This window comes from Tyto alba, unplaced genomic scaffold (genome assembly GCF_018691265.1).
Source record: "Tyto alba isolate M040663 unplaced genomic scaffold, T.alba_DEE_v4.0 Super-Scaffold_10, whole genome shotgun sequence".
NCBI lineage: Eukaryota > Metazoa > Chordata > Aves > Strigiformes > Tytonidae > Tyto > Tyto alba.
Window position 1 is genome coordinate 13,478,509 of NW_024881262.1, and position 26,066 is coordinate 13,504,574.

General features: G+C 46.4%; 1 protein-coding gene across 2 annotated transcripts in view; it reads right to left on the bottom strand.

Moving 5' to 3' along the window:
- P3H2 (prolyl 3-hydroxylase 2) overlaps window positions 1-26,066 on the bottom strand; it is a 72,329-nt gene that overhangs the window by 5,450 nt on the left and 40,813 nt on the right. For both annotated transcript variants that reach the window (XR_006166036.1, XM_032986835.2), the window contains exons 2-9: window positions 11,403-11,549; window positions 10,265-10,454; window positions 7,409-7,540; window positions 6,128-6,270; window positions 4,595-4,684; window positions 4,060-4,100; window positions 3,470-3,564; window positions 490-617 (exon numbers count right to left, since the gene is read on the bottom strand). Coding sequence is in view for 1 of the 2 variants with exons in the window: in XM_032986835.2 (XP_032842726.2) it covers window positions 490-617; window positions 3,470-3,564; window positions 4,060-4,100; window positions 4,595-4,684; window positions 6,128-6,270; window positions 7,409-7,540; window positions 10,265-10,454; window positions 11,403-11,549 (966 nt within the window). In the remaining variant the exon portion in view is untranslated. The remainder of the gene's footprint in view (window positions 1-489; window positions 618-3,469; window positions 3,565-4,059; window positions 4,101-4,594; window positions 4,685-6,127; window positions 6,271-7,408; window positions 7,541-10,264; window positions 10,455-11,402; window positions 11,550-26,066) is intronic.

The window sequence follows — 26,066 nt, forward strand, 5'->3', positions numbered from 1 at the left end:
CGAGGCAGGTGAGTTGGGTGGAAGGCACCACAGCTCTTCATGAAGACAGTCCATTCTGAGATGCTGGAAAACAGCCACCCACCTCCCGACTGGGGACGTTCAGGAATCCTCATTCTCTTCCCAGGCTCAGCTGACGATGAATGAGAAAGCTCAACCAAGCCTGTGGATGAGCATCCTTTGGGGTTGTGTATAACATACAGCAAAGAGCTATTTCTGTGCTGGGTTCTGTCTTGCAGCATGCTTCTAAGAATGGCCCAAGACAGAGCAGCAGCTCCTGTGCTAGTTATGGGTGTGTTATGGGGATAAGTGTCCAACTGCTAGCCACAGGCATCCTGGCATCAGCTGCATCACTCAAGAGTGAGGTGTGAACCCAGAGCCTCTGCAGGGGCTGATGACACACTCAGCTCTCACAAACCAGATGCTGGGGAGAGCATCAGGTGCTCAGCCCAGGTGGAAGTCAGGTCCCTCCCCGGGGCATTGCCTACTCACACTGGCCACCCTGTGAAGCTCTTGACACTGCTCTTCTGAGATGACGTTATCCAGTAGTACTCGCTGGGTGCCATTCAACTGCTGTGAGTTGTAGACAAATTTCACATCGTTGTAGAGAAGTGGACCCCCTGAGGGAAGAGACAAAAAATGACCCTGCTGAACATGGCCTGTCCTCACTGACATCTTGGACCGTGGCTGAGGGCCAGCTGAAGTCACCCAGGTGTGCTGCCAGGGAAAGAGCTTCGCAACAGAGAGCAGAGTTTGGCCTCACATCAGCCACAAAAGGAACAGAAGCAATGGAAACACCTGGAGACTAAATCAATGTGCTCAAGAGCATCACCATTTTCCACTTTCTCATTAGCTGCCTTGAAAACGCAGAGTCCACATCCTGAAAATGCTAAAACCCAATGGGACACAATGAGAGACACCAGCTAACTTGGGTCTGTCCAGCAGCCAACATCAACGAAGGCCATAAGTTTCCATTGCATTTGTGCTGTGTGGATCTTGCCAGCTTGGCATGCAAAGCCACTCTCTGCAATTGTCATCAGTGGGGGTTTTGTCTTTTACACACACAGAAAACCTAATACAGTGCTGAGCTTGCAGCAAGCATTGCTTGTTCTCTACCAAGAAGGGGGGCTGAGAGTGGGCAAGCTGGAGGACCCCAAGCACAATCCTCCTCCAGAGAGGCAAAGGAGCTGCTATGGCTGTCCCTGCCACCTCTCGCCCCTGCCTCTGACATGCATCTCTCTGCCAGCCAGAAGCTAACGGCTTGGCTGCATTTTGGAGGGCCCAGATGGCATCCCTGTGGCATGGGAATACAACTGTGGCTGGGCTTGCACACTGCTGGGCTCCCACCTGGTACAGGGCTACTGAGCCTTGCCACGTGTTGAGCAAACAAGCAAGGAATAGAGAGGGACTAGATCTTTACAAGAAGTTTGGATCCATCCCCATCAAATTTGCCTGATCAGAAAAACATGGTGAGGCCACTAAACCACAGCCTTCTGAAGCCTCTCTTCCTTGAAGAAAGAGAATGAAAGAAACGGCAACAATAAAAACGTAAACCAGATGTTTCTCGAGGCGGAAGGTGAAATGCATCTAAATTGTGGGAAAGATTTGTTGTCACAGAGCCACAATAAAACAGAGGAAACAGAGTCACAGAGCTCCTCTCACCATGTGGCACAAGGAAAATTCTCTGTTACACTACTTTTATAATTACTATTTTCCCTGTCTGTTGAGGCACACTGTGTGTTTTTGGAAGGTCTCCTTGGCCTATGGAGGACATGTAACCCTGAGAGCAGAGCCCCACCACTAGCCCAGACTTTATTTCTGAACAGTTAGGTTTCCTGGAAACAGAAAAGATAGGATGTTCCCCATGTTCACTTTGCTGTTCTTGTTGCTCGATAATAGCATTTATTATAAACGCAGCTGGATCAGAAACAGGACACTGAAATCCAAACTCCTGGCACACTCCAACTCAGGGCTGAGTTTTCCAGCTCAGATGTTGCTCTTCCCCAGCCGTAGGCACATGAGGGATGAACCTGGAAGGCATCGCTTTCCACTTCCTCAGTTTCTTCTGTTCCTCCCAGAGAACTAGCAGGGGCTGCTTCTGTGCTGTGAACACTGAATACTTGTCCCACACCGGCAGCATGCTCCCACCGCCTTCCTCGCCCCCCAGCACCTCTAAGCACCAGCACAGAGAGAGACCTGTTTCCCATGCGTATGCTCTGTGAAAAACACCCCAAAGAAATTGGGGAATTCTTTGGACTTTTGGGAGTGAAGGAATTGGTGGAAAGGAGGAAGGGGGAAAGAAGAGGAGCAAAAAATTAAAATGAACTTTTCTTTTTGTCTTTTGGGCTCTTCTCTTCTTTTGCCAAGTGAAAAGAGAGAATGAAAAAAGGACAACAGAGAAAGGAAGCAGATGGATGGACAAAAATCCTGTTTTCTTTTTGAGTGGTTTCACTTTTCTTTGGAAACATTCTGCAACTAAACCAGAATAAAAGCATAGAGAGAAGCAAAAACAGAGGAAGATGCACTCTGAAATTATTTGGTTATAGAAGGCAAACAGGCCAACAAATATAAATCAACCAGCTCTTCGCTTCACTTAAGCAAGCTCTTCAGGATCTTCCTGTGATATTTGCCTATTTTATGTACAGCTAGAGAAGGGATAGCAACACTGAGCAGCTGGAGATAACTTGGGCCACAGAAAGCTGTGAAATTCCCCAAAAAGCGCAACCATTCATTGCATTACAAGGAGCTTAATTTTGTTGTGGAGCTGGCTCACTAGAGACACAAGACACCTCCTGGCTCGACATCCCATTGCTTTGCAGCAAGAAGTATGCTTTGGTATTTGGCTACAATATGGTTTTTAAAAATTGTTATGGGGGAAATCTTTAGTATAAGATGTTATAGTATTTTCTGTGATTGCTGAAAATGTGCTGAAATCAGTTGAAATGTCTGCCAAAATGCCTTACAACCAAGTGATTTGATGTAAGCCAAGACATGAAATCACAAGCCAGTCTGAAAACAGAAACGATTGTTAATATGGTGTGATCCAGCACATTTAGCAAAGCATCAGGACTAGAATTCCCAAAACCTAACGTCTGCAGCACACATCCTTCTGCAGCCTGATCAACAGGGATCATTTGAATTTTAAAAGCATGTGGGGGAAAGACTACTGTCTGACAGTGCCACCTTCCCCACGGTAAGGAGGACCCAGCCTCCCAGCTCCACACCTCAGGGCTCTGTACTGAGCAGCTCAGCAGTTGGGAAACGCAAGCCCGAGAGTAGAGCAGTGCTGGTGGGATCCACAAACCCAGAAATGCTGTGGCAGCATCGAAGACTTCCCTACCTCTTAAACAAAACTTCAATCCCCTTAGATAGGATTGGCCATCATTGCTCAGCAGCCAGCCTTTACAGTCTGCAGTCTCTAGGAATAGGAAGAAAACTTCGGATTTTGTTGAAATATCTTCATCAGACTTACCCTCCTTCAACTCTCGATCTGGTTTTGGCATGGGTTTCTTTGCCAGAGACAGCCGGGGCCCATCTTCTGATTCACTGCTAATACTTGATGGGACACTGAGGAGAAAGAGATAAGAGAAGCGTCATAACTTTGGCCACAGGTCTCCAGTTCTGGGAACTGCACTGTTTTGCACCCTTTGGAAAACAGTACATGAAAAAAACAGGCAAATTGGTACTTTGTACAAATGTCACAACCCTACAAGTATAAGCCTTCACCCTGTCCTATGGCAAACCATGTTTTTCTGGTAATGGAAACAACAGTTTCCACCAACAAAGCACAGACACCCACAAATCTGAACACCACTTGCCTCATCAACCAAGTTCCCTCTAGACTATAGCTGGTTTTGAGGCACTCAGGTAAAATAAGATGCTTGTGAGAATGTTTGTAATGGTAAGGGGCAAAGGGCCCTAATTCAACCATGATGGTGTTCTGGGATGGATGGGGAGCACCCCTCGAGTGGCAGGCTGGTAGCCCATCATGGGCTCATCCCCTTCACCCCACTGTGGAGACTGGGGAAGCCGTGGGCTCAGCTGGGGTGGATGGTAGCTCACCTGTGCTCATCCTGGCGGGCGCCATACCTGTTCCAGTAGTTCTGTGGGAAAAGAGACACGTTGTTCTTCTTAATTTAATGCTTGAGCCAAAGCCAGGGAGCTACCTGCTCTTCCTTGCACCCAGGGACATCAGCCAGCCTCTCTGATATGGATCCTTCCCACACAACTTTGGGCAATTGCCTGGAGTCACCAAATTGAAAACGTAACCCCAACCCAAACCGGCATTGTATGACAAGTACAGAGGAGTCTGGATTGCTCTGCCTTCTCTGTCCCACCCCACCACCATGGCAGTGGCTGAGATGTGGCCCGACACCATGGCAGGAGAGCTGGACCAGGCTGCGTCACCTTCTCCTTCATCACAGGATGAAGCTGACTTCCTTGCTTTGCCATCACCATTTTCCCACAGCAAACCAGGCCAAGATCCAGCTGCTGAGTCACCTACATGGGACTTGCTTTACAGGAGAGAGCTGGGGGGAAGCTGGTCCTATAGCTGTGAACACCTAAAGGTCCTTGCCACAGCAGACCCAGGCATTACCGGCTCCGTGTAGGTGTATCCAAGGCTGGCCGCAGCCATCTGCAAGAGGTGGGACTCCAGCTTATGGCGCCGCAGCAGCGTTTTTGCTTCCTGAAAAGAAGAGGAAAAGGGGAGTATTTGCACATGTAGCTTTCCCAAGGCACAGGCAATGCACCTCTGCCTCAAGGTGGTGTTTCTTTTCCGTGCAACACCACGGGCTCCTACGGGGCGAGGGATGCTTGGGTCACGCCTTAGAGCAAGCCTGGACACGGGGCTGAGCAGCTCACTACATTACAGAAGGGGAGGTGTTCAGCAACTCAGTCGGGAAGCCTGAATCCCCAAAATACACATCCATAGCTGGCAGAGAGTCCTGAGCACCTTGGAAAGCCTCTAAATATCTGGGCAAGAAGCTGGTCAAAGAAGCCCGGCTGCAGAACGGGGGGCAGGTTCGGGCTGGCGGAGCAGGGACCCTGGCTGGGCTGTGTCTCCGTTCCCCACCTGCAGCGCGGAGCCCAGAGCCTGGCGCTGGCCTGATGCTGGGATGCACCTGGGGCACTCGGAGGGGGACCACAAAGCACAGACAGCTGGAAATCAGCCATCACAGGGCTCCTTTTTGACTGAAAAATTTGCAAAGAAAACACTGAGTTTTCTCACAGAAAATTACTTTGAAAAGCAAAAATAATTTTTTTTTTTTTTTTACGGAAAACCTCGAAACGCTGGAAACACTGGAATGGTTTTGTCAACTTCAGTTTTTTTCCTAGATTCACTTTGAGAGGAGAAACAGTAATTGTTCTTGTTTTCCTTTTTATCATTTTACCAAATTCACCTTGATTTTCCTGGAAATCAAGGAATTCCCAAGGGCATGGAAAATCCAATTCCTGCCTACCTTCTGCTTATGGTGCAAAAGGAATGAGCCTCAGCAGGGCTGTGATGGGACAAGAAGAATTTCTTCTCTTCTGCATCGTGAGAAAGGCAGCCCCAGGGCCGCAGCTAAAGGCTGCCTGGACCAGAGAGGAAGCCTGTCCTGCTGGGTGACTGAACACACACTGTTTGGTTTTTTGACCCCAGCCTAACCCTGTGATAAAAAAGCTACCCCCTGCAGAACAGGCTGAACACTGAACTCCAAGCTCAGTGATTTGAGAGTAATGCTGACATCTCAGCTGCCCCTTGGGAAAATATTTCTCAGCCCTCTCCTAACAGAGGCTGCCCTCTGCTCAGTGCTTCATTGCATTCCTCTTCCACGTCTCCTCTGGCGCACTGAATAAGAGGAGGGTTTACTCTGTTGAGGCATTCAGTCATCACCCTCCCTGCCCCTGCTTGGGCTTCGCTAAGATAAAGTTCCCACTTAAAGATTATCCTGCCCTTCAGCTTCTCCCCCACACCAGTGACTCTGGACTTGCACCCTGACAACTGGCATCGCCAGCTAGTCCAGCATCTCCACATCTGTTTTCAAAGTGGTCCCACTGTGGAAAAGCTACCGAGCTGCTTTTATTTCCAGCTGATGCTTTTGCTAAAGCCTCCCACCAAGGGCTCTTGGGTGACACTCAGTCTCACCTTTCTGGGTTTGATGGTGTCTGGATCCACTGTACCTTCCAAGAGGCCCTCGTAATAACCTGCGTTCTCCAAGACATCTTCATCATCCGGGTGGAAGAGGAGGTAGGACCTAGCACACTCCAGGGCTTTTACGTGGTCACCGACTGGGAGGCAATACAACAGTTGTCAGAGGGGGCAGAGGGGGGACGGCCCCCCCAGCAGTGCCAGGGGCTCATGCAGAGGAGGGGAGCCTGCAGAGCGGGAGGGCACAGCCTGAACTCTCCATCAGCCGAAGGGTGAGCCCAGCACTTGACAAGGCTCTTTTGATGCAACTTTGTCTTAACTGCTCCATTTCACTGGCAGGGAAGCTGAGGCACAGAGACACAACTTCTCTGTGGTCGTGCACAGGTGAGATGGTATCCAAATTGGATCCAGGTGGATGGGAAGGATGTGGATGTTATCTGACAGAAAACTGCCTCTCTTCTGTGCAGCATCCCTCAGGGCTCTGGGGGGGTTTACCCACCACATTAAACCTCTAACTGGGCAGAGGAATAAAAAATCCTGCACACCACACACAAAATGCTGCTGACTCCTCCAGCTTTCTTCCCATTGCGCTGATGAATGAAGAAGCTTTAGGTTTGAGTAGCAGTTTTGACCCTCAAGCATTCTGTCCTTTTCAGGAGAGAGCTCTTAGCATAAGCCTGAGACAGCAGAATTCTGCCTAGATTGTATTTTATACAACAGAACATAATAAAATACCATACAGGACTACAGCACTGCCAACTCCTGATATTTTGCAATGTTTCCAACTCCTACAACTTTACTGCAATCTTAAAATATTTGGTAAATAGCAAAAATTGTCAATCTTGGGATAAGCTTCGGCTAACTTGTGTATCTGTTATATATTAGCTTAGGAAATGTATCAATTGGTTTCAGAAAACATGAAACATATAAATCCCCAAAATTTTAATATCAAAAGGCAAATGAAAGGACCCTAAAAAAGCATGATTTATTTAAAGAATAATAATGTTTAAGCTAAAAGTTGGGCTTTAAAAGCCTGACTGATGATTTAAACCTCTTCTACAAAAATACTTAATTGCATTTCAGTCAACCTGACTTTTGAAGAGACAATTTCCAATGTCCTTTGCTTCCTGACTCTTTCAGACCATGCCACTGCATCACTGTAGCACAGACATCAGGGGGATGGGGCAATATCCTGATTTTCACATGGAACAATTCAAACTTGCAAAAAATGTACCTAAACTCAGCAAGCACTAAGAGGAACAGAAAGACAGCCTTTACCTCTGTAATAGGCAAACTGCAAGTAGTCATAATGGAGGGGAAGGAAATTTTCGATGGGTGAGATACGGCCTGAACGCGTGGCGAGTTCTCGGACACAGTCATGTTTGCAGGCCAGGACTTGCATGTAGTGATCTGCCAAGGAAAGAGGAAGAAGACAGTCTGAACTGAGAAGGATGGTGATGGTTCTGAGATAAGGACACAGAGATTAAATCTCCTCAGCTGAAGGACACACAACTCACACTGCTCTGGCCCTGGCGGTGAGAGCTGCGCACCTGAAGAAAGAGTTCAGGCTCCTTCCCAAAGTTGCAGTCACATTTTTGCCCCCCTTGAAAAATGCCTTTCTCCTTCTGTCAACTGTAGAGGGAGCTTGAGCATCTCTTTTGTGTGCAGGAAGCTGCTGCTTCTGCCAGGAAAGCCAGATAGGTGCAGGGACATGCAGGTGACAGGTAGCTCTTCAACCCCAAGAGCCAAACCAAAGGTGAGGACACCCACAAAGCAAATAGAGATGTGAAGACAGGGTGGCCACTTGTGCTGCCACACAAAAGCCATCTCCACACTCCCTTCAGCTCATCTTTAATTCTCTCCTTTCTGCAGCAAGAAAGCTCCCAAGGAGGGCACAGGGAGGTTTAGATAGGAGGGGTGGTTACAGCTTCTCAAGCACAGCCGAGCAAGGCACCTGTGCCACAAGTCTGAAAGGTCTAAGTTTCAAATATTGGCAGCAAAATCCCCGTGTTTGCTGCTTCTCAAAGATGAGATATCTCCCAGGGAAACGCAAGCACGTGGAAAACATCTGCCATTAGCAAGGTTTCTTAATTTGTGGGAGTCCACAATATAGGCGCTGTATCAGCTGTATAATTTTGAAGCCAACGCTGACATCTGATTCCAGTTTGGAGCCTTTGCTGCGATGTAATTACAAATCTACTTTGCTCGCTCTGTCTCTGTACACTATTAAAAACCTTAAGAAACAAACACAGGCTTGAAAAAAACCATGTGCTCAGATACCAAAGCATTTCTCAGGGCTGACAAAAAAACAGACTGAGGAATCTGCAATGAAATCAAGTGGAAACTCAAAACAGTCCCCATTTGCTCTAGGCAGGTAGTCTGGGTAGTTATCTGATTTACCATACACATCCAGGGTACTACATTAAGGAAGGCAAGAAGGAAAATGACATAATTTTGTTGTAATTTAAACCTATTTAAGCATGGCATAATCCATCACTGAAAAGCACTGATTTTTCTTGGTACTGTCAAGGTGCCCTAGAAACAGGCTATATAGACTGGAACCAATTCACTGAAATGCATCTGTCCCTGGGGTGGAGAGGTGAGAGTGTTTCAACCCCATGCAGCAGCACAGCAAATGAGCTTGGTCTTGAAAAGAGAAATAAATTCTGAAGAAACTTAAACTCTCTTTTCTTGGTGTAGTAGTGTTCCTACTCCCTGATGAAACATCTGGGGCTGAGCGCCCTGGATCCAGGGGTAAACTCTGGATTATTTCCCTCTGTGCGCCCTCATTTCCCTGTTTCTTTGGGTGCCTGAACAGCCCTGGGGTTTGGAGTTGTTATTCCCAGGCATATCAGGTCAAGCCAAATCCCAGCACTCGCAAAGACCATCTGGCTTGTTCTCACTCTCAGTTGATGAGCTGGTTTGAGGATCACCACACCATGACCATGTCTGCGCTCCACATGGTCCAGCACAGAAACATCTCTGCTCACTAGGGCTGCACTCAACTTGCACAGCACAGAAACAATTTAACAGAGACCAAAACTTGTTTGACGAGCGGATGCTTTCAGTGAGAAGGAAAGAAGGTTTTCTTTGCCACTGAAGGCTGCTCTTTTGGAGGGTTTGATATGGCCCTTGATGTCCTGGTCATGGCTTTAAAAGCAGGCATGATCAGTTGACAGTTACTCTGCTGTTCAGTCAGCCCTTACAACACTTCTCATATTTTTTGCATGGGTAAATAAACCCAACAAAGGCAGCTTCCCATCCAGTACATTGGTGGTTTCTCATCTTGGTCATTTCAATTAGATTTCCTGTCTCAACACAAACAGAATTATGCAAAACCAAAAAAACAATCTGCATCTGAGTAAAGTATTTTCCACACAAGAAGCAAAACTCCAGAGCTTGATGCAACTCTAAGACCATGAGCAGATAAATAAGATTTCTGTCACCAAACAAACCTTAATTTATTGTTCTTTTTCCCCTTATAACTAATTAAATGTAATCTCATTTCTACTAAGAATGAACCATTTTAATCCCTTCTGGCTCAGAGCCACACATGCAAATCTGAAGATTACATGGCAGTGTTCAATTCTCTCCAGAGATTTCAGTCAAGATCATAATTAGGTGGGCCTCCACTAATGACAAATCCATCCTGTTGGATGGGGAGGAAATCTATGTTCTGAGCCTTTTTGGCATCTTTCCTGGCCATCTGGAGCATGGCCAAGAGGACTCTGCTGTTCTCTTCATATGCACTGAAAAACAGAGAAAATATAAACAGAGGACAGCGATGTCTAGATTCCAGGGAGGTATGTAAGACTGTGTACAGGGGGAAACCAAGGCAGTTTATGTTAAAGCACCTCTACTTCCAGCTGTTACAGAAAACTTCAAATGCTCCACACATCTGGAAATGCAATTCTTCTATCCCAGCTTCTATTCAGGACCAAAATGAGATGTTGTAGTTCCCTTTTCTCTGGATTTGCATTTTCTGTCCTTCCAAGTGCCTCCTGTAGCATTACTCACCAGCAGCAGTGATGGAAGGGAAGACGATTCACCAAATCCAGCCCAAGGCCCAGACTCAATAATTAAAAACATTGCAGAGCCATTGGTGAGAACCCTAAAGCCACAAAAAGATCTCACCTGCAATAGCTTCGTAGAGGCCAGCCTTATATTCCAGATACTCGTGCTCCTCAAATCGCTGCGGTCCCTCACACATGATCTGGCAATCTTCATCCTCAGAGTAGTATCCTTTCAATGCACGCTCCAAGAAGTCAATGGCCAGCTCGTACTCCTCCTTGTCATAGTGCCTTACTCCAGCACTGTAGTCCTCCTGCAAAGTAGGTAAGCAGAAGACAAGACCATGATTGGGCTATGCTGCTCGGACCACAGCATCCTGCCCTTGCCAACTGCAGGCGCTTCTCAAAAGAAGGTGCAAGTGGGCAGGGACAGAACAATCTTCCTGGGTACCTACCAGACATAAGCAGTTGTACCAAACCGTATTTAAGCCATAAATGGACTTTTGGACCAGTGGAACCTTGTAAACCTGCCTAAATGCTCTTCTGAACTTCTCCATACTTAGGGAATCCTCAATGTCACTGCTGGATTATGTATTATGTAAAAAAACACTCCTTTTCTTTGTTTTTACCCTCCTACCCAACAACTATTCTGAATGCCAAGGGAAAAGAATGCTCTTGACCCAAGCAGATCTGTCTTAGAATGACCCCTAATGAGCACCTCCATTAATTACACCAAACAGCCTGCTTCCTTTTGTCTTGTGAAATCAGAAAGTTGGGGTTGGCCCTGGCATTTTTGCTGGGCTTATGCTTTGGGAAGGCTGATAAAACCGTCACTCTCCTGCCTGCCACCTGACACCATCACCAGCACAGACACTCATGTTCATGCACCCTGCCCAGGTGGGAGAACCCAGCTCAAAAGAAACACACATAAGCCAAGATCTGTCCGTCAGTGGCCACGGAGGCATCCATCAAAGCTGCCTGCTGGTGCGTGTTCATGGCCATGGATGACACCAGAGTTGCCTGAAGAGAGGGACCAGGCTGGGGACATAGCCACCAAACAAAGAGCAGAGAGTGCCTTGAAAAAGCAGGAGCTGGCTTGCCTTAAAGGAGAGTGCTGAAAGGGAGAGTTTGTTTTGCTGTATTGTAATATGGACCTTGGCAAGAATCACCCCATTCATAGATGATGCTCTCTTGGCCTCATAAATCTCTTCTCTCCAGACTGCCTGACACTTAACCCAGGCACCTCTTTAGCTCAGACTCACCATGTGCTGCTTGGCCTCCCGGTCAATCAAGCTGACCTTCCCTGCTGTGGTCTTGTAGTTCTCGATGTCCTGCTGTATCTCCATGTGCTCAGGGTTTGCCATGAAGAAGGTGTGCGCTGCATTTGCTGCTTCCTCCAGCTTGTTCAGCTGTAACAAGATAAGAAAGACCAAGTGAGCTGGCGATGTAGGACAGTGAACACAGCAGTGTATGCCGCACCCTCTGATGCTTATACCTCTGACACCCTTTTAACACCACTGGACTGGGAAATGATGGGATAATCAAGGAAAACCTGAACACAGAGGCTGAAGGAAACAGCTGAGATGAGAGGAAAGCCCAGTGCAAGGGAAATCAGAAGAGCTGGAGTTCCCAAGAGCCAGAAAGGTCACTTATCTGTCTGCAACATGGTCTGTTGGTGGTGAGGTACAGCCTATTTTCCAGCTGCACATCATCTGAAGTCAGCTACTCCAGCCCCCCTGCACAGTCCCAGGTGGACAGATGCTGTCATGAGATATGAGATGAAGAGAGGAGGGGAAACCAGCTGGTGAGACCTCTCTCTACAAGCCTTGGAGGCTGAGCTATGTGCAGGCTAAGGGCTTCTGTTTGTAAATGGGGACTTGGGACCATTTATTAAGCTCAACTATGTATAGCTGCAAAAGGCCAGATTCTGACAATAGTGGCAGAGAGATAAAGAGGAGATTATTTTAGTATATCAAGTTATTTTGGATTTAGAGATTCAGAACTGAGACCAGACATTAGTTTCACCTTGGAGAAAGCTCCATAAACAAATGTAAATGCTAGTGCTAAACACACATAGAACAACTGCTGGGAGCTCAGGAAGCAGGACAGATGTTCAGGTGAAACATCTGCATGGCCTAGTCAATTTGTAGGAAAATCTTGGCATAATTGAACAGGCATGCCCTAGCAGGCTCCTGAAAGCAACACCACTGAGTACAAGCAAAGTGCAGAGTCAGGCCCCTGGGATACATGTGCAGTCTGAGCAGGCTCACTGAAGCTTGTTAGCCAGGACCAGGCTAATGCTAGCCTTTGCAAGACTGTGTCCAAGTGTTCTCCTTGATAGCAAAACCTACACCAAACTCTGTTCCACTGCGGCTAGGCTCCTCCTGAGGCACCAGAGCCAGCAAGCTCAGGCACATCTATGCTATGCTGCCATCACGGTACAGCAGCTCACCTTCAGAAACCTGCACATGTACCCACTGGACAGCCCGACCGGCAAAATGATGAGAACTTAAAAAGAGACGTGCAGAGAAGCATGAGCTTCACACCCTGTTATCCTACACCTGGAGCAGGGCAGAGAGGCCATGTGAGGTGAGGTGAGGCCATGGCTGCCCTCAAGACCTTTCTTGTCCCCAGGAGACAACAGCAGCTTCCTTGGGGCTCTTTAACACTGGATTAATACTTGCATGGACTTCGTGAGCATCAACCATAGCTTACCTCTCAAAAAAGCCATGAGAAACACCCAAAACATCTTTCACTGAGCTCCCATGAACTGCCTAGTACCCTGCATTTCTTGTGGGCTCAGAGAGGACATACAGTCATCGCCAGCCAGGAATATAACAACTAGTTTAATCTCTGACATTTGATTATCTTCAGAGATGTGGCTGAACTGTCAACTGTCTGAGCAGTCACATCATCAGCAGGTTGCTTGTTACCTCCACAGAAGTGTTTGCAACCATCTTTAAAATTAAAATACGCATCTGATAACACATGAACTCCTGTTGAACCAAGCAGGATTGACATCTGAGTGAAATCATGGGGCCTTCTCCTTGAGGGATGCCCCTGTCTATGTATAACCTATGGCAGTTTCACACGCACAGCTTGTGAAAGCTTTGTGGTGAAAGACTGAAGGAAAAGATGCAAAGGATTCACTCAGGGTACTTGGCTGCAGCAACAGCATGGCAAAAAGTCCTTTTTTATGCTGAACATTGATCTAAGCAGGAATAGCTGGAGCAAGGCAAGAGTGACAGGTTTGATTTGACTGGACAAGGAAAGTTCCCCTGGATGTACCGAGCCCACATGAAATCACTTGGCAAATCTGCTCCTATTTGGAAAGTGGAGCTGTCTGCCAGCATTAATAAAATACCTCGGTTGTTTAACTGGCAGAATGATGCCTCCTTTCCTACTGCATGTAAAGCTTGGCAATACTCAGGAAAATACAAGGTGAAGACATGCATTATTTTGGCAAGGTAACTTTCTTTAAGGACGGTATGGTGGGAGTGTGTTTGGCTGTGAAGGAAGCAGTCAATGACCTTTGAATCTCCATTCTCAAATACAATTTTGAAGTGGCAAATATTAAAAAATTACTGTAATAGGTTTCCTGTGGCTTTTCCTCAACACAAGGTGGAGTGAGAAAGTGCAGCAAGCTGCTGAAAACAATTTTTACATTAAAAAAAAGGAGATAAAGACAGTGATAGAGAAAGTGATAGATGATGGTGATTGGGAGCCCAGCTTAAAGATGAGAGAAGTGGGGAACATGAAGAGCCCAGCAGGACACACACCGAGCCTCCTGGCATGCAGCAAATCCCCCAGAGAAGCACCCAGTGCTTTCATCTGGGCTGTTTAGATTAGGACAAGTACAGTCTGCAGAGCAAACAAGGGGGCTACCATGAGTCAAACTGGTGGCAACTGGAAACATCACGGCTGTTGGAAATCACGGGCTGAGCATGCCAGGGATGCCTGGGTGATTCTGATAGGGAGACTTTGAATGGGAACAGACACCCAAATCGACCAGGGGATTTGTGAAATTGGCACTTTTATATCAGATGTTCCTGACACACTCTCACATTGCTTGCTGGGCATGAAGACATTTTGAAAGCGGGTGCCTGGGTACATGAAGACCTTTTGGAGGAAAAGCCCAGTCATTGCCACAGGGTCAGACCCACGCAAGGCGGGTGCTCTCCTAAACCCTTCCGTTGCTCCAGCACAGACAAAATCGCTTGTGCAGTTCCCAGAAAGGCCAGGGCAGAGCTGGCCAAAGAAGCACGCGTGAATACCTCCAAAAGGAAGATGAAAGCTCCGGTCAGATGGCATCTCAGCCCGCTCCCCAGATCTGCCCTTTGAACACCAAAGCACTTCTGTGCTGCAAAGCCCACAGAAATGCAAAAAATCTGCCTTGTGTAAACTTCAGAACTTTTTCAGGATTAGCTCTGTGCTGACAACATATGCAGGGAAGCCAGCTTTTACTGCAAAAACAAGATCTATTCCAGTCCTTCACTTGGAGTTTTCCTAAGGACAACACTCTTCAGAATAACCCCTTGGCTTCCCAGAAGGCAAGCAAAATGACTATGAGAAATTTTTATCCAGGAGAGCAAAAAAATATCCCCAACCCCTTCAGTGTAGAAATTAAAAAACAAACAAACAAAAAAAAAAACAAACCAAACCAAACCAAACCAAACCAACCAACCAAACAAAAAACCAAGACATTCCTACTCAGAAACTTACATCCCATCCTGAAAAAGCTCATCTTAATGTAATACCATCCTGGAAAAGGACCAACCAGAGCATCTCACGAGGGGAATTTTCAGGACATGCTGAGTGTAGGTGGGATTGCCACCGCAGCTGTTAATTAAAGAGGTTGAGATGGGGCAAGAGGCTTGCCGGAGACACATGAGCTACTGACCTGATCCAGAGGACTGCTATTAAGCCACCATTTGAGCTGTTCAAGAGAACTGCATTCTTCCACACCACAATACAGATTTATATTCACAGACAGCATCCTGTCTGTGCAGACTTAAAGGGGAACAAATGCATCTCAGCAAGGGACCTGGTCCCTCAAGATGCAAGCTGCAATGGTCTGTTCTGGGATGTTCCTTTTTCCTTTGGTTCTAGCTCCTTTTCAGAAAGCTGTCAAAAACTGTCACAGATCCTACAATGGGTTGAGTTCTTCCTAGATAAAATCCACCCCTATGCAATAGGAAGAGTGATTTCTAGACACAACAGAAAAATCCCTTTCCCACCCTTGAAACAAGGCTCATACTGTGTCTGGCTCTCCACAGCAGAGATGACCTTTGGAGTTTGCTAAGTGGACTTAAAGCAGAACATTTCAACTCAACACTTCTCAATTTATCATGTCCCAGATTTGCTTTAGAAACATTAAAGTAATACAAAGAAGCCAACAGCTGCTATGTTTTGGGGAGTTTTGAAGTGGATGCATGTATATAAAAGCAAATTCCTAACTGGTAAGACACGTCCAGAGTCTAGCACTGACATTAATTATGAAACACTCTGGGGAAACGTTTGCCAAAACACTCTGAATTCACAAGGAGCAGGATATTTTGGTGTTTAAAGGTCTGGGCTGGGACTCAGGACACCTGGGCTCAGTTCCTGGCCCTGTCGCAATCTCACTGTGCAGCCACTGGAAAAAAATATTTTGTTTTGTGCCTGATTTTCCATTGTTTTAAAAGAATAACAATAAAAATAATAGTGTTTCTCCTACAGGGTGATCATTTTGTTTATTTAGAAGACAAGCAACTCGGGGACTATAAACATATGCAAGCATGTAACACAAAAGGATTTTGATCTTTGTACAACTATCGCTGAATGAAAATCAGCGAGGAAAAAATGACAACTGTAGAATCACAACCTTAGTATGTGCTTTAAGGTCTGTTTGTTCACCCCATTGGAATGAGATTTCTGGATTATCACTGCAGCTTTGCACCAAACCCTGTGTTTTTCAGCCAGAGAGGACACACAAAATCAGAACACCAGCACTGAGGGAGCCCCAGGAACACCCTGTCCATTTTGATCTTACCATGCCAACATCTAGAGCCAAGAAGGGGAAAGCACAACACTTAAGTCCTTCTGGGTTTTGATACCTTCGTTACCTTCTGGGTATTGAAAAATATTTTTTTCCTCATTCAAATGGTAGGAATGTTTCACTGCACATAAGAAAGGGAAATTATTTTGTGCTGGTTCTGTCTGTGATAATTTTCTTCACAGTGGCTGGTATGAGGCTGTGTTTTGGATTTGTGCTGAAAATTCAGGGATGTTTTAGTAAGTGCTGAGCAGTGGTTACACAGAGTCAAGGCCTTTTCTGCCATGCTTAGGAAAATAAACTGTCTTGCTGGAACATGTCTAACTTGGTGTTTGGTTTTACCATCACTTTGGCTGCTGCATCTCTCAAACAGATGATTCACCTCATCACTAATGTCCACCTAAAAACAGATTGGTCTGGCTCAGCTCCACATGCAGGCACGTGCATGCATGTGCACTGAATTCCACTTGCCCTCACTATTTTCAGACGAATTAATTCTGACCAAAGCCCCTCTCATGCCAGATGCTCAGCAAGCTTGCATGAACTCCTAGCTGCTTCCCTAGGGGATACACCACACAACAGCACCAGGATTTTAGCTACAATGACCCTAAATTTGCAGTGCTTAAAGTCTGCTCTCTGGTGCTTTGGATAAGGAAGCAGAACAGGCGTGGTGCCAGGTTAGTGAGACAAGTGTTGCACAGCTTTACAGTCTACTCGTGCAGCCAGGGGCACGGTGGACTGTACCACCACCATTTTGCTTACATTGAATACTGACATAGTGCTGTTCATGGGGGGAAGCAGATGTACCCAGAACACTGACATGTACTCAGGTGCTCCAAGGTTGCCCTGAAGTTTTTACAGCAAAAACAAGGATAAAAGAGATGCGAAAGTCAGAGGATTTTAGAGAGAATGTAGCCAAAGCAATATTGATTCTGACTGCCTGATACAAGGGGTCACAGGGCATGATATAACCAAGACCTCCAACTATTTTTCACAATGACTTACCATTTCATTGAACATATCAAATATTGGAAACTGTCCTGCATTCTGTGTGACTATCATAATCCAACCTGTTTCTTTATTAAAGTGTCTTCAGCATGTAAGACATATTTTGAATTAAAACTTCTTTTTTTGGAGAGAAAGAGAAGTAAGGCTTATACACTGGAAAATGTGTCTGTTCCCTCAAAACCCCAGTGTTTCTTGCCATGCCAAGACTGGACCTACCTGCACATAACCTCAGTTAATTGCCGAGTGCATGAGTTTGGCATGAATCTTGTGAGAAAAATTTTCAAACCATTCCGCTGATCTAGAAAACAAAGTTTCAAACCTCTCAAACAACTCCTGGTTTGCTGAATAGATACTGGGGTTTTTTTAAACTTTTCCATAGCTCCACTGCTGCTGTGTTGCATCAAAGGCTTAGTGCGCTGTGCTCTGCAGAGGAGGGAGGCTCTGGAGTTGGTAAGCACAGATAACAAGGGAAATAAAAGTTTCGGTGTCATGAAGGATTAATCTTGTTGTGTCTATGCAGAGCTTACTGCCTGGGCGAGTAGAAGCAAGCAGCAGTGAGATGTCTATAAATAGCACGCGACCTTGCCTCAACTATTTTATTATTGCAAATAGAGAAGGAAGAAATTATCCAGAGAAGTTAATCAAGAAATTTCCCCTTTGCTGATGGGATTGCACATTTGCAGAAAGATGCTTGAGCTGTCTGCAACCCACAACGGCATCCACTGACCCTGTGGAAACACTAAAATCAGACAGCAAGGCAAGCATATGGCAGAAAAGGGCCTTAGTCAAGTGTAGGGAATAGGTACCAAGTGACAGAGATGTGAAGCAGCCTTTGAGTTCATTAACACACCATACCCTGCTTTCCAAAGAGACTACCAGCTTCTTGTCTTCTAACTCAAGATAAATAGGGTTGGTCCCCATCCTTGCTACTACTGTGATGGGGGGAAGTAGTGATGCCTTCCTGGAGGCTCCACATACATCTTTCAGAGGTCTTCTCCATTTTCAAAATTCAGACAGCTTCCAATGTACTTTGGACGGTTCCTCCCAAACCACCCAAGCATGTCTCACAATGTGCTGCTGCTCACCAGTCGCTCTGGTAGACCCAAATACAAACCAGAACAAATTCAAACCAGAACAAATTTGGAGAATTGGCACAGGGAAAACTTCTCACGAGAAAGGAAATTTAGGAAGGGCTTGGGGTTTTTTTATTATTCCAATAAGCAGTTTTTTAGTACACAAACATATGCGGATTGGTAGGTACACTGTCAAAAGAGCTGACTAGATGTTTAATTAGTCTCCAGAAAGTGGCAGATGCTCAGAAATTTAAAACCAAACTGAACAAACCACGTCAATATTCTTCATGGTTAATTGAAAAGATTTGTTCCAAGACAGAAATCAGATTTGCTAATGAATCTCTCACTAGAGCCAGGTTGGCGATATTTTATGTAAGTGTACACATGTATGAGCCGAGTGAACTGACTTCATCCCACCACCTGAAAAGACCATTTTGCACCAAGAAAGCAAATTAGACTGAGACACTTCCTTCATCCCTCTCTGACATGCTCCTCTTAAACTGTTCCCAGGCAGGTAACAATGAAGATTTTCACACATTTCTGGCTGTGTGTTGTATGCTTCAGTGCACATGTGGTGTAACAAATACTGCACAAAGGCAGGGCATTACTCAAAGCAAGTGACTTGCAAAACCACTTCCTAGCAGCAAGGACCCTTCCCACATAAATCTCAAAAACACTGAGGCATTGCAGGATTCATCCACAGAGCAAGCAGTAGGAAATGTGTTTGTGTTGATTGAACCTTCGATCTGACTGATTGTGAAAAACACTCTGAGCCAGATTTTGTCCTGTGTAAACATTCAGTGCTGTCTAACATACTCTGATTACAGCTAAGTTGTATGTGAAACAGTATTTTCAACAAGGAAAAATTCCTAGAATACGCAGTGTGGGCTATCCTGGCAAAAAACAAAACCCCTAGAACTGTTTTTAAAGCTTGGGCAAGAACACCCTTGCAGAAAACAGCTGAGATCATAGACAGGAGCTGGCAGTACATGGATTTCAGCACACCACTCTACAAAAGAAGTCACTTCTGTCAGCTGGCCAGTTGTCCCCTTCCCTCCAGCTGCAAGTGTAAAACCATGCTACCAACAGATGACGGCCATGCCACAGTCAGTGGCGCAAAACACCCTGCACCCTGGGCTCTGAGCTGCTCCTCCAAAAGCTCTGTCTGGCTACAAATGGGCTCTTTCTCTGTTTTTAAGAATGCCAGCATGACCTGAAAGCTAAGAAAGAGCTTCCCTTATAAGTTTCACTGGAAGAGGTAGGATGTATTCAGCCCTCAGGAATCTGCGCATGATGATCCCACACCCCAGAGTTTTTCTTGGTCAGGTAATTAGAGATGAGCACTATGGGAGAAGCAATACACTTAGACTAATGGCAACAAGCACTGCTAGATACTAAAAGGTGGGGGGTACAGTGCCAGCCAGGTTTTCCAGAGTGGAGGTTTTCTCAAGCATATCCTTCCTCCTTCATTGTTATAGCATCCCTGTGGCAGCCCCGGTCATTGCCCACCTGGGAAAGTATCAGTCAAAGATTAGCCCATGCATTTTAAGCTAATGAAATCAAGCAGCTTGGAACAGGCAGTACCTGACTATCCCCTCCTCATGGACCACCAGCAAGACTCCCATGGGCCACAGCCTGTTAGACAAATAATGAGCTTTCAACTAATATACTGACTGATAACAGACAGAGAGGCAGGTGGTCCCCTGCAGAGAGTCTCGGAAATACCTGGGAGGAGAGAGCTGAATCTTGCTAAATCCACTGGCTAGGAGAGAGGGAGCCCTTTACCCCTGAAGGAAGGAAGGTCAAGGCTGGACTGCTCCAATCTGATTAAGGCTAAAACTGATTGCATGTTTTTAGGGGAAAAACAGATCAAAACAACTTTGGCAGGCAGTTGAAAGGGCTGGGCAATGCATCATGTAAGTGTGAGTCACAGGAGGAAGCAGACAGGGCACTCTCTCCATCAGCAGAGATGCCACAGGAACATAACAATATTCTACATTTCCATGTAGCCTTCCAGCCTTAGAAACCCGAAGGCATTTGATCTGGGCCAGAAACAAAGCAAACTCATCTGTGATGAAAGAACTGAAGCAAAGTGATGACATGGAGATGGAATGGGGAATGCTTGGGAAAGGATCACTGCATGGTGCTTTTGCAGACAGTCTTATGGTGTCTAAGATCCCAACACAAGCATAATCCACAACACAGAGTCATCAGCACAGAAACAAACTTAACAGTGTTTATTCTGAGGAGGATGAAGGTCAAAGCATGCTGCAGCACATCTCTATCAAAAGACTTCCCCCATCAGTAAAGGATTTCATTAAAACAATGTCAACACACAACCTCCTCTCCCAGTGAGGGGATGAGAGTTATACTCTCGTGACCGAATTGGTTAACAAATCCTACAGAAGCTATGGTGAATAACCTGGGGGCTGTGTGTGACAGGCTGATACTGTCCACGTGCCTACAAGAATAAGGCAAAGAAGCTTATTCTGGCAAACTTCTGGATATCAGTACTTCTGCCTGGAAAGGATCAATGACATTTCTCCAGTATGTTTGAAAGAATACAACAATGCAAGTTGGAGACTGGATCCAAAATTAGCAGCACTGTCACATATCCTCTGTTTTCTTGATTCTGCATTTTTCCTGCTTTTATGTATCTTCCCTCTCTGGGACCCATAAAGCAGCAGCTTTACAGTTTAGATGTGAATTTTCTCTAACATCCTGCCTCCCTGGACATTGCAACTAGTCAAGCTGCGCTGGTTGGTAACAACAGGTACTGGGGCAGACTCCTAACTAAGCTGTCTCCACGTTGGTATCTCTATAGAAATGATTACTAAAACACTAAGAAAAACACAACAGAAAAATCCAAGACACACAGAAAAATTCTTACAGCAGAAACTTTCCTCTCTTTCCAGGGTTTAGCAATGGCTCAGCACCTTTTAAAAGAGTCAGACATGATGAGCTGTTGGATGTCCTTTGGGAGCCAGTTTCCTGTGAAAGTGCATATACTTCTCTGCTGTTACTCTACGTCATCCAAACAGCTACGCATGCCCCTAGAAAACGCCTTTCTGAGCAAACGCATGGATTACTCATGACCATCCTGGAGCTGGAAGCCACACTGACCTGGTGATAAAATGATACTCCGTTTTTGCAGCCTTTTTCTGACATAAAAAGTTTTGTTAAATGGCTTATCTAAGCCCTGTCCCAAGGCTGAAGACTGCCTCTCCTTACCTTTTCCTTGAAAGTACTGAAGAAGCTACTGACTGAATGTCAGTGATTATGGTCAGTTTATTTTATTAACATCAAAGAATTTGTTTGAAGAGGAAAGAGCATAGCCCTGAGGGTGGGCTGCAAACAAGACTGCTCTCTGAGAAAGAGGTTGTTATCTCCCTCTGCCCTGGGTCATGATGGGACAGCAAAGGGAGAAGCAAACAAACCATAAATCCCAAGGCTAAAACAGACTCATAGCATATCTATGCATCACCCCCTCCCCCAAAACCCTTGACAGTCTTCAAGCAAATGGTTTTAATTACCACGTTTTTTCCAGACACAATGTTTCTGGAATACCTTTTCCAGGGCTTGTCATAAACCAGTGGATCATGACTTGCAACTGCTGAATTCTTGGGAACCATCGTGAATGGTGATGGACATTAGGGCAGTACAGACCTCATTAAATAAATCACCAGATGACCATTCCAATTCAACAAGCATTTTGCAAAGACTAAAGAAGATCTACAAATCAGGGGTGGGCTCTGGTCACCATGAGGGGAACTGACTGATACCAAGGGGAAGCAAACAGAGTTATACCTTAGGTGACTTTGGAGAAAACTGCCATCTTTGAAAAGAAACTTCTGTGCTGATCAGATAGATTCACCACTACTGGGCCAGCATCAAGGCACTGCACTGGAAGCAAAGCTTGCAAAAAAGGAAGAAATAAGGAGGGAAGTGAATATATATCCATAGCTCTGCAGTATAATCTCAGGTGGTCTGGAAAGCAAAGGAAAGGTCTTGCAAGGGGCACTACCTGTATGAGCTGCCACACAAGTTCAGGCCAAGGGCTCATGTATCCCAGGAACCTTCCCTCAGCAGTGGCCAGAGCATAAGGACATGGCAGGTAATAGCGACCCTCACACACAGGGTATCATCAGAGAAAGCAGCAGCTTACAGGCTTCCTGAATCAGGATTTGCCTCTGGACCACTGTGCTTAAAAAGCCACTGATGAACCTATCCTCCAGGGAGCTGTGTAATCCTTTCTGGAGCACATTTATACAAGCTGCAATAAATTTGGGATTTGGGAGATTTTAAGACATCAGCATGTATTATTTTCACCAGAGTAGATGTGTGGCTGAGAAATACCTACCATTAGTCTATGTTAGAATTTTCAGAAGACGTGGGGGTTGCTGCAAAACATGCCTGGAAGGCAAGAGCCATTGCAGCAGCACTGCAAACTTCCTCAGGTTCCTCCAACATTCATTATACTAAAACTCAGATCCATCTTCAGTAAAACAAGGATGGGTTTTTCTACAAAACTGCATTTTCTGAAATTAAGTCAGACAAAACTTGGCAGTGGAGGGGGCCTGCAACCCACCCTCTCATAAAGGACACTAAGAGCACATCAGGTCTCAAGGGTTGACACAATGAGCGTGCTGACATGAGATGAACTGTGTTGATTTCACAGTGTAGCAACTGCCAGATGTGTTCTCAGCAAATTCAGACCCTGCAGAGACTGGAGGAGAGGTCCTCTTTCTTAAGAGCTTCTGACTGCTGCAGCTGAGGCTGACACACAGAACAAATACACACTGAAGAATCCACCTTCAGTTCATCCAGCACTACTGAAGAAACTTGTATTTCATTTGGAGAGGATGTAATTCTACCCTTGCAAATGTGACTCTTACCCTACTCCAGCTCCTCAAGCTTTGATGAGCACTGTTACTAACTTGAGAGAGGAACTGCTGGCTTTGAGAGAAGAGTAACACCAGCCTCCAGAATGACACCTCTGACAGCCCAGGGGCATGTCATGGAGAAGTGTACGCTACTGCTCAGGCTCTTGGTGCAGCTCCAGCATCTGTGGAGTTACACCAGGGTGATTTTGGCTCGTGCTTCAGCAAGCAAGGCCACATACCACTTGGACTATTGCCTCCATACATGACACACACCACAAGCCTCAGCTGGATTTGCTGCTTCTGAAATGAAAACACTTTGCTCACTTTCCCCAGCCATAGCTTGGTAATCATTACTAGACACTTATCAACTAGGCGGCCTTCATTTCCTGAGAGCCTGGACCTAATTACACCGGGAAATGCCCGCTTTTTCTTCAGACACTGAGAAATGTTGGTTTCTGAACCTTCCTCCTACAAAGTCAAACTTTGCTCTGATTAGTAGAGGGAAAAAATGCAGACAAATCTCAAAAGGCAAACTGCAGTGATTATTCACAGAGATGCCCTGGCTTCACTCTACATCATTAATAAAAACAATAAAATGTCACAGTTATTTCATCTCCCTCCCTCCCTTATTAATCTTAGCTGAGCCCTGCGAGGCCCCTGCAAAGAGGTATCATTTTCCCCAGCTTGCAGGTAAGGAGTCTGATGTCTCACGGCAAATCAGAACCAGATCTCAGGGTCGCTGGCTCTTAACGCCATTCCTCGAAGGAGTGAAACAAACCCCCTCAGCTCTGTTTCTTTATCAGGACATTTGATACAGTGGTGGGATGAAGGAGCCTTTGCCAAATGTGCTGCACACAGAGCAGCACTTTCAAATCCCTCCTTTGTGCCCTAGGGATGGCTGGGATGTTGAGTTACAATTGCCCGCTTGTAATAGACCTTAGAATATCGCCATCAAATCAAACTGTTGGTTAATTAGTGTATAAAAAAACCCCTACAAATGCACAGTAATGGAGTTATTATGCCAGTAGCACCAAATCACAAGAGACGCTGCTGCATCATCATCAGTGTTACCCCGTGGGCTGCCCGTCCCGGCAGGCAGCCAGGCAGCAGCTACAGGCATCACATCTGATGAGAGCGACCTACAGCAAACCTGCTTGGGGAGGAAAGGTGAGGAAGACTTCTGCTAAGGGGCTGTGCTTCCTCTGACTGAGGTTTCCAGGCAGTCTCACTAATCCTATTATCCTGGATGGGGAAAGAGCCTACAGAAAAGCAGAGCAGAGCTGTGGGCCCTCCCAGTGCTGCAGTTTTCCCCTTGTCGCTGGTGGAACAGCATGGGTGGAATGTGTCAGCTCCCAGTTTGGCGAGTGCACATGTGGCCAAAGGGGTGACCCAGGAGGAAGTGGGCATGTGACTCTCCTTGAAAGCAACCAAGAGATGTGCCCTCTGCGAAGGGGCGATCACCAGCATTCCACATTTCTGACTCTGAGTTGCTCTCCTACAGGTATGTACCTTCATCTTTCTTCTTCCCCCCAATCAAAAGATGGAAATAAGACACAGATCCATTACCCTAGGCAACAGCAGGCCATGAACTGGACTCCTGGGGACTAGTATAATCCAGAAGGGAGGCCAGAGCACCAGAGCCAGCACTTCCCATTGATTGCTCCAGTATTGATGACTAAGCACCAAACCAGAAACAGCAAACAGCCTGAATGAAACAGAGCTGAGTTTTTTCGTACCACCATCCTCCCTGGCCTCCCTCACAAACAGATTGCCAGAGATGCAATTTATTTGTAACACACAACACATAATGTACAAACCTGTGCCTATGTTTCTTTGGCATGCCTGCCTGGATTTTCCCTGCAGATCCAGCACACCAGGGGAGCACTGCAGGCTCTGGGAGCTTTGGCAAAGCACCCCTTATCCCAACACATATTAAATCCTGACCCTGCAGCCCTGCCACCCTTGTAGCAACTTCTGTGGCCCTTCAGCAATGCAGGTCTTCCCATTTCAGCCTGGCAGACAGCATTTTGGGAACACAGTGCTTTGTGGTGGGGGAAGAAAGAGCTCAGTCCTTGGGCAGGGAGGCTGCTGAGCCCTGACACCGTGTCCCACACGGGCTGATGCTCAGGCACCAGGACATGAACAGGACTTCAGAGAGGAGACTTGAGTTCACTGCTGGAACAAACACAGACACAAGATACATGGATATTGACCTCTGAGCAGATAAACGCTTGCTCTGCACAGATTCTTGTACTGGGAACAGATATAGATAGAGCCAGGCTGGATACCAGCCACAACCTGGACAAACTTAAACACAGACAATGTTCAGCTCCAACTTCTGACACCCTCATGGCCCTTCTTGCTGGAAGCCCTGTAAAGACACACTCCTCCACAACCTTCTTCACATCAGGGGCTTAAAAAGCATCCGTGTTGATGGATGATCTTCACTGGTTTCCTATGCAAGCGCTGACTCCTCATTTTCTCAGCTCTCACCAGCACCACGAAGCAACATCTTAAAGGATGCGTGCGTCACTTGTAGGCACAACGCAGGTGTTTATTCCGCTACTGCTTGCTTTGCCCTGCTTGCCTGAGACGGGGAAAGCAGCTGCTTGGTGTGGCTCCAGTGAAGGATGGCAGCCCTCCGGAGAGGGAGCCCCGCCAGCAACTGGGGGACGAACAGCAGCCCGGAGCCTGCGGGGAGCCGGACACGAGTATCGCGCAGCAGCGTACGCGGGCGGTGGTGTCTCTTGCAAGGATGCTGGCAGGGATCCCCCCCGAGCACAGGCTGTTATTACTCACAGCACCGACACGTCCTGCATCCCAGTTGCAGCCCCACCACTGATGTCACTCTGGCAGGCTGAGAGACATTACCCGCTGTCTGGGGCAAAACTGTTTTCTAGTATGCAAAAAATGAGAAGCTGTCTGCCC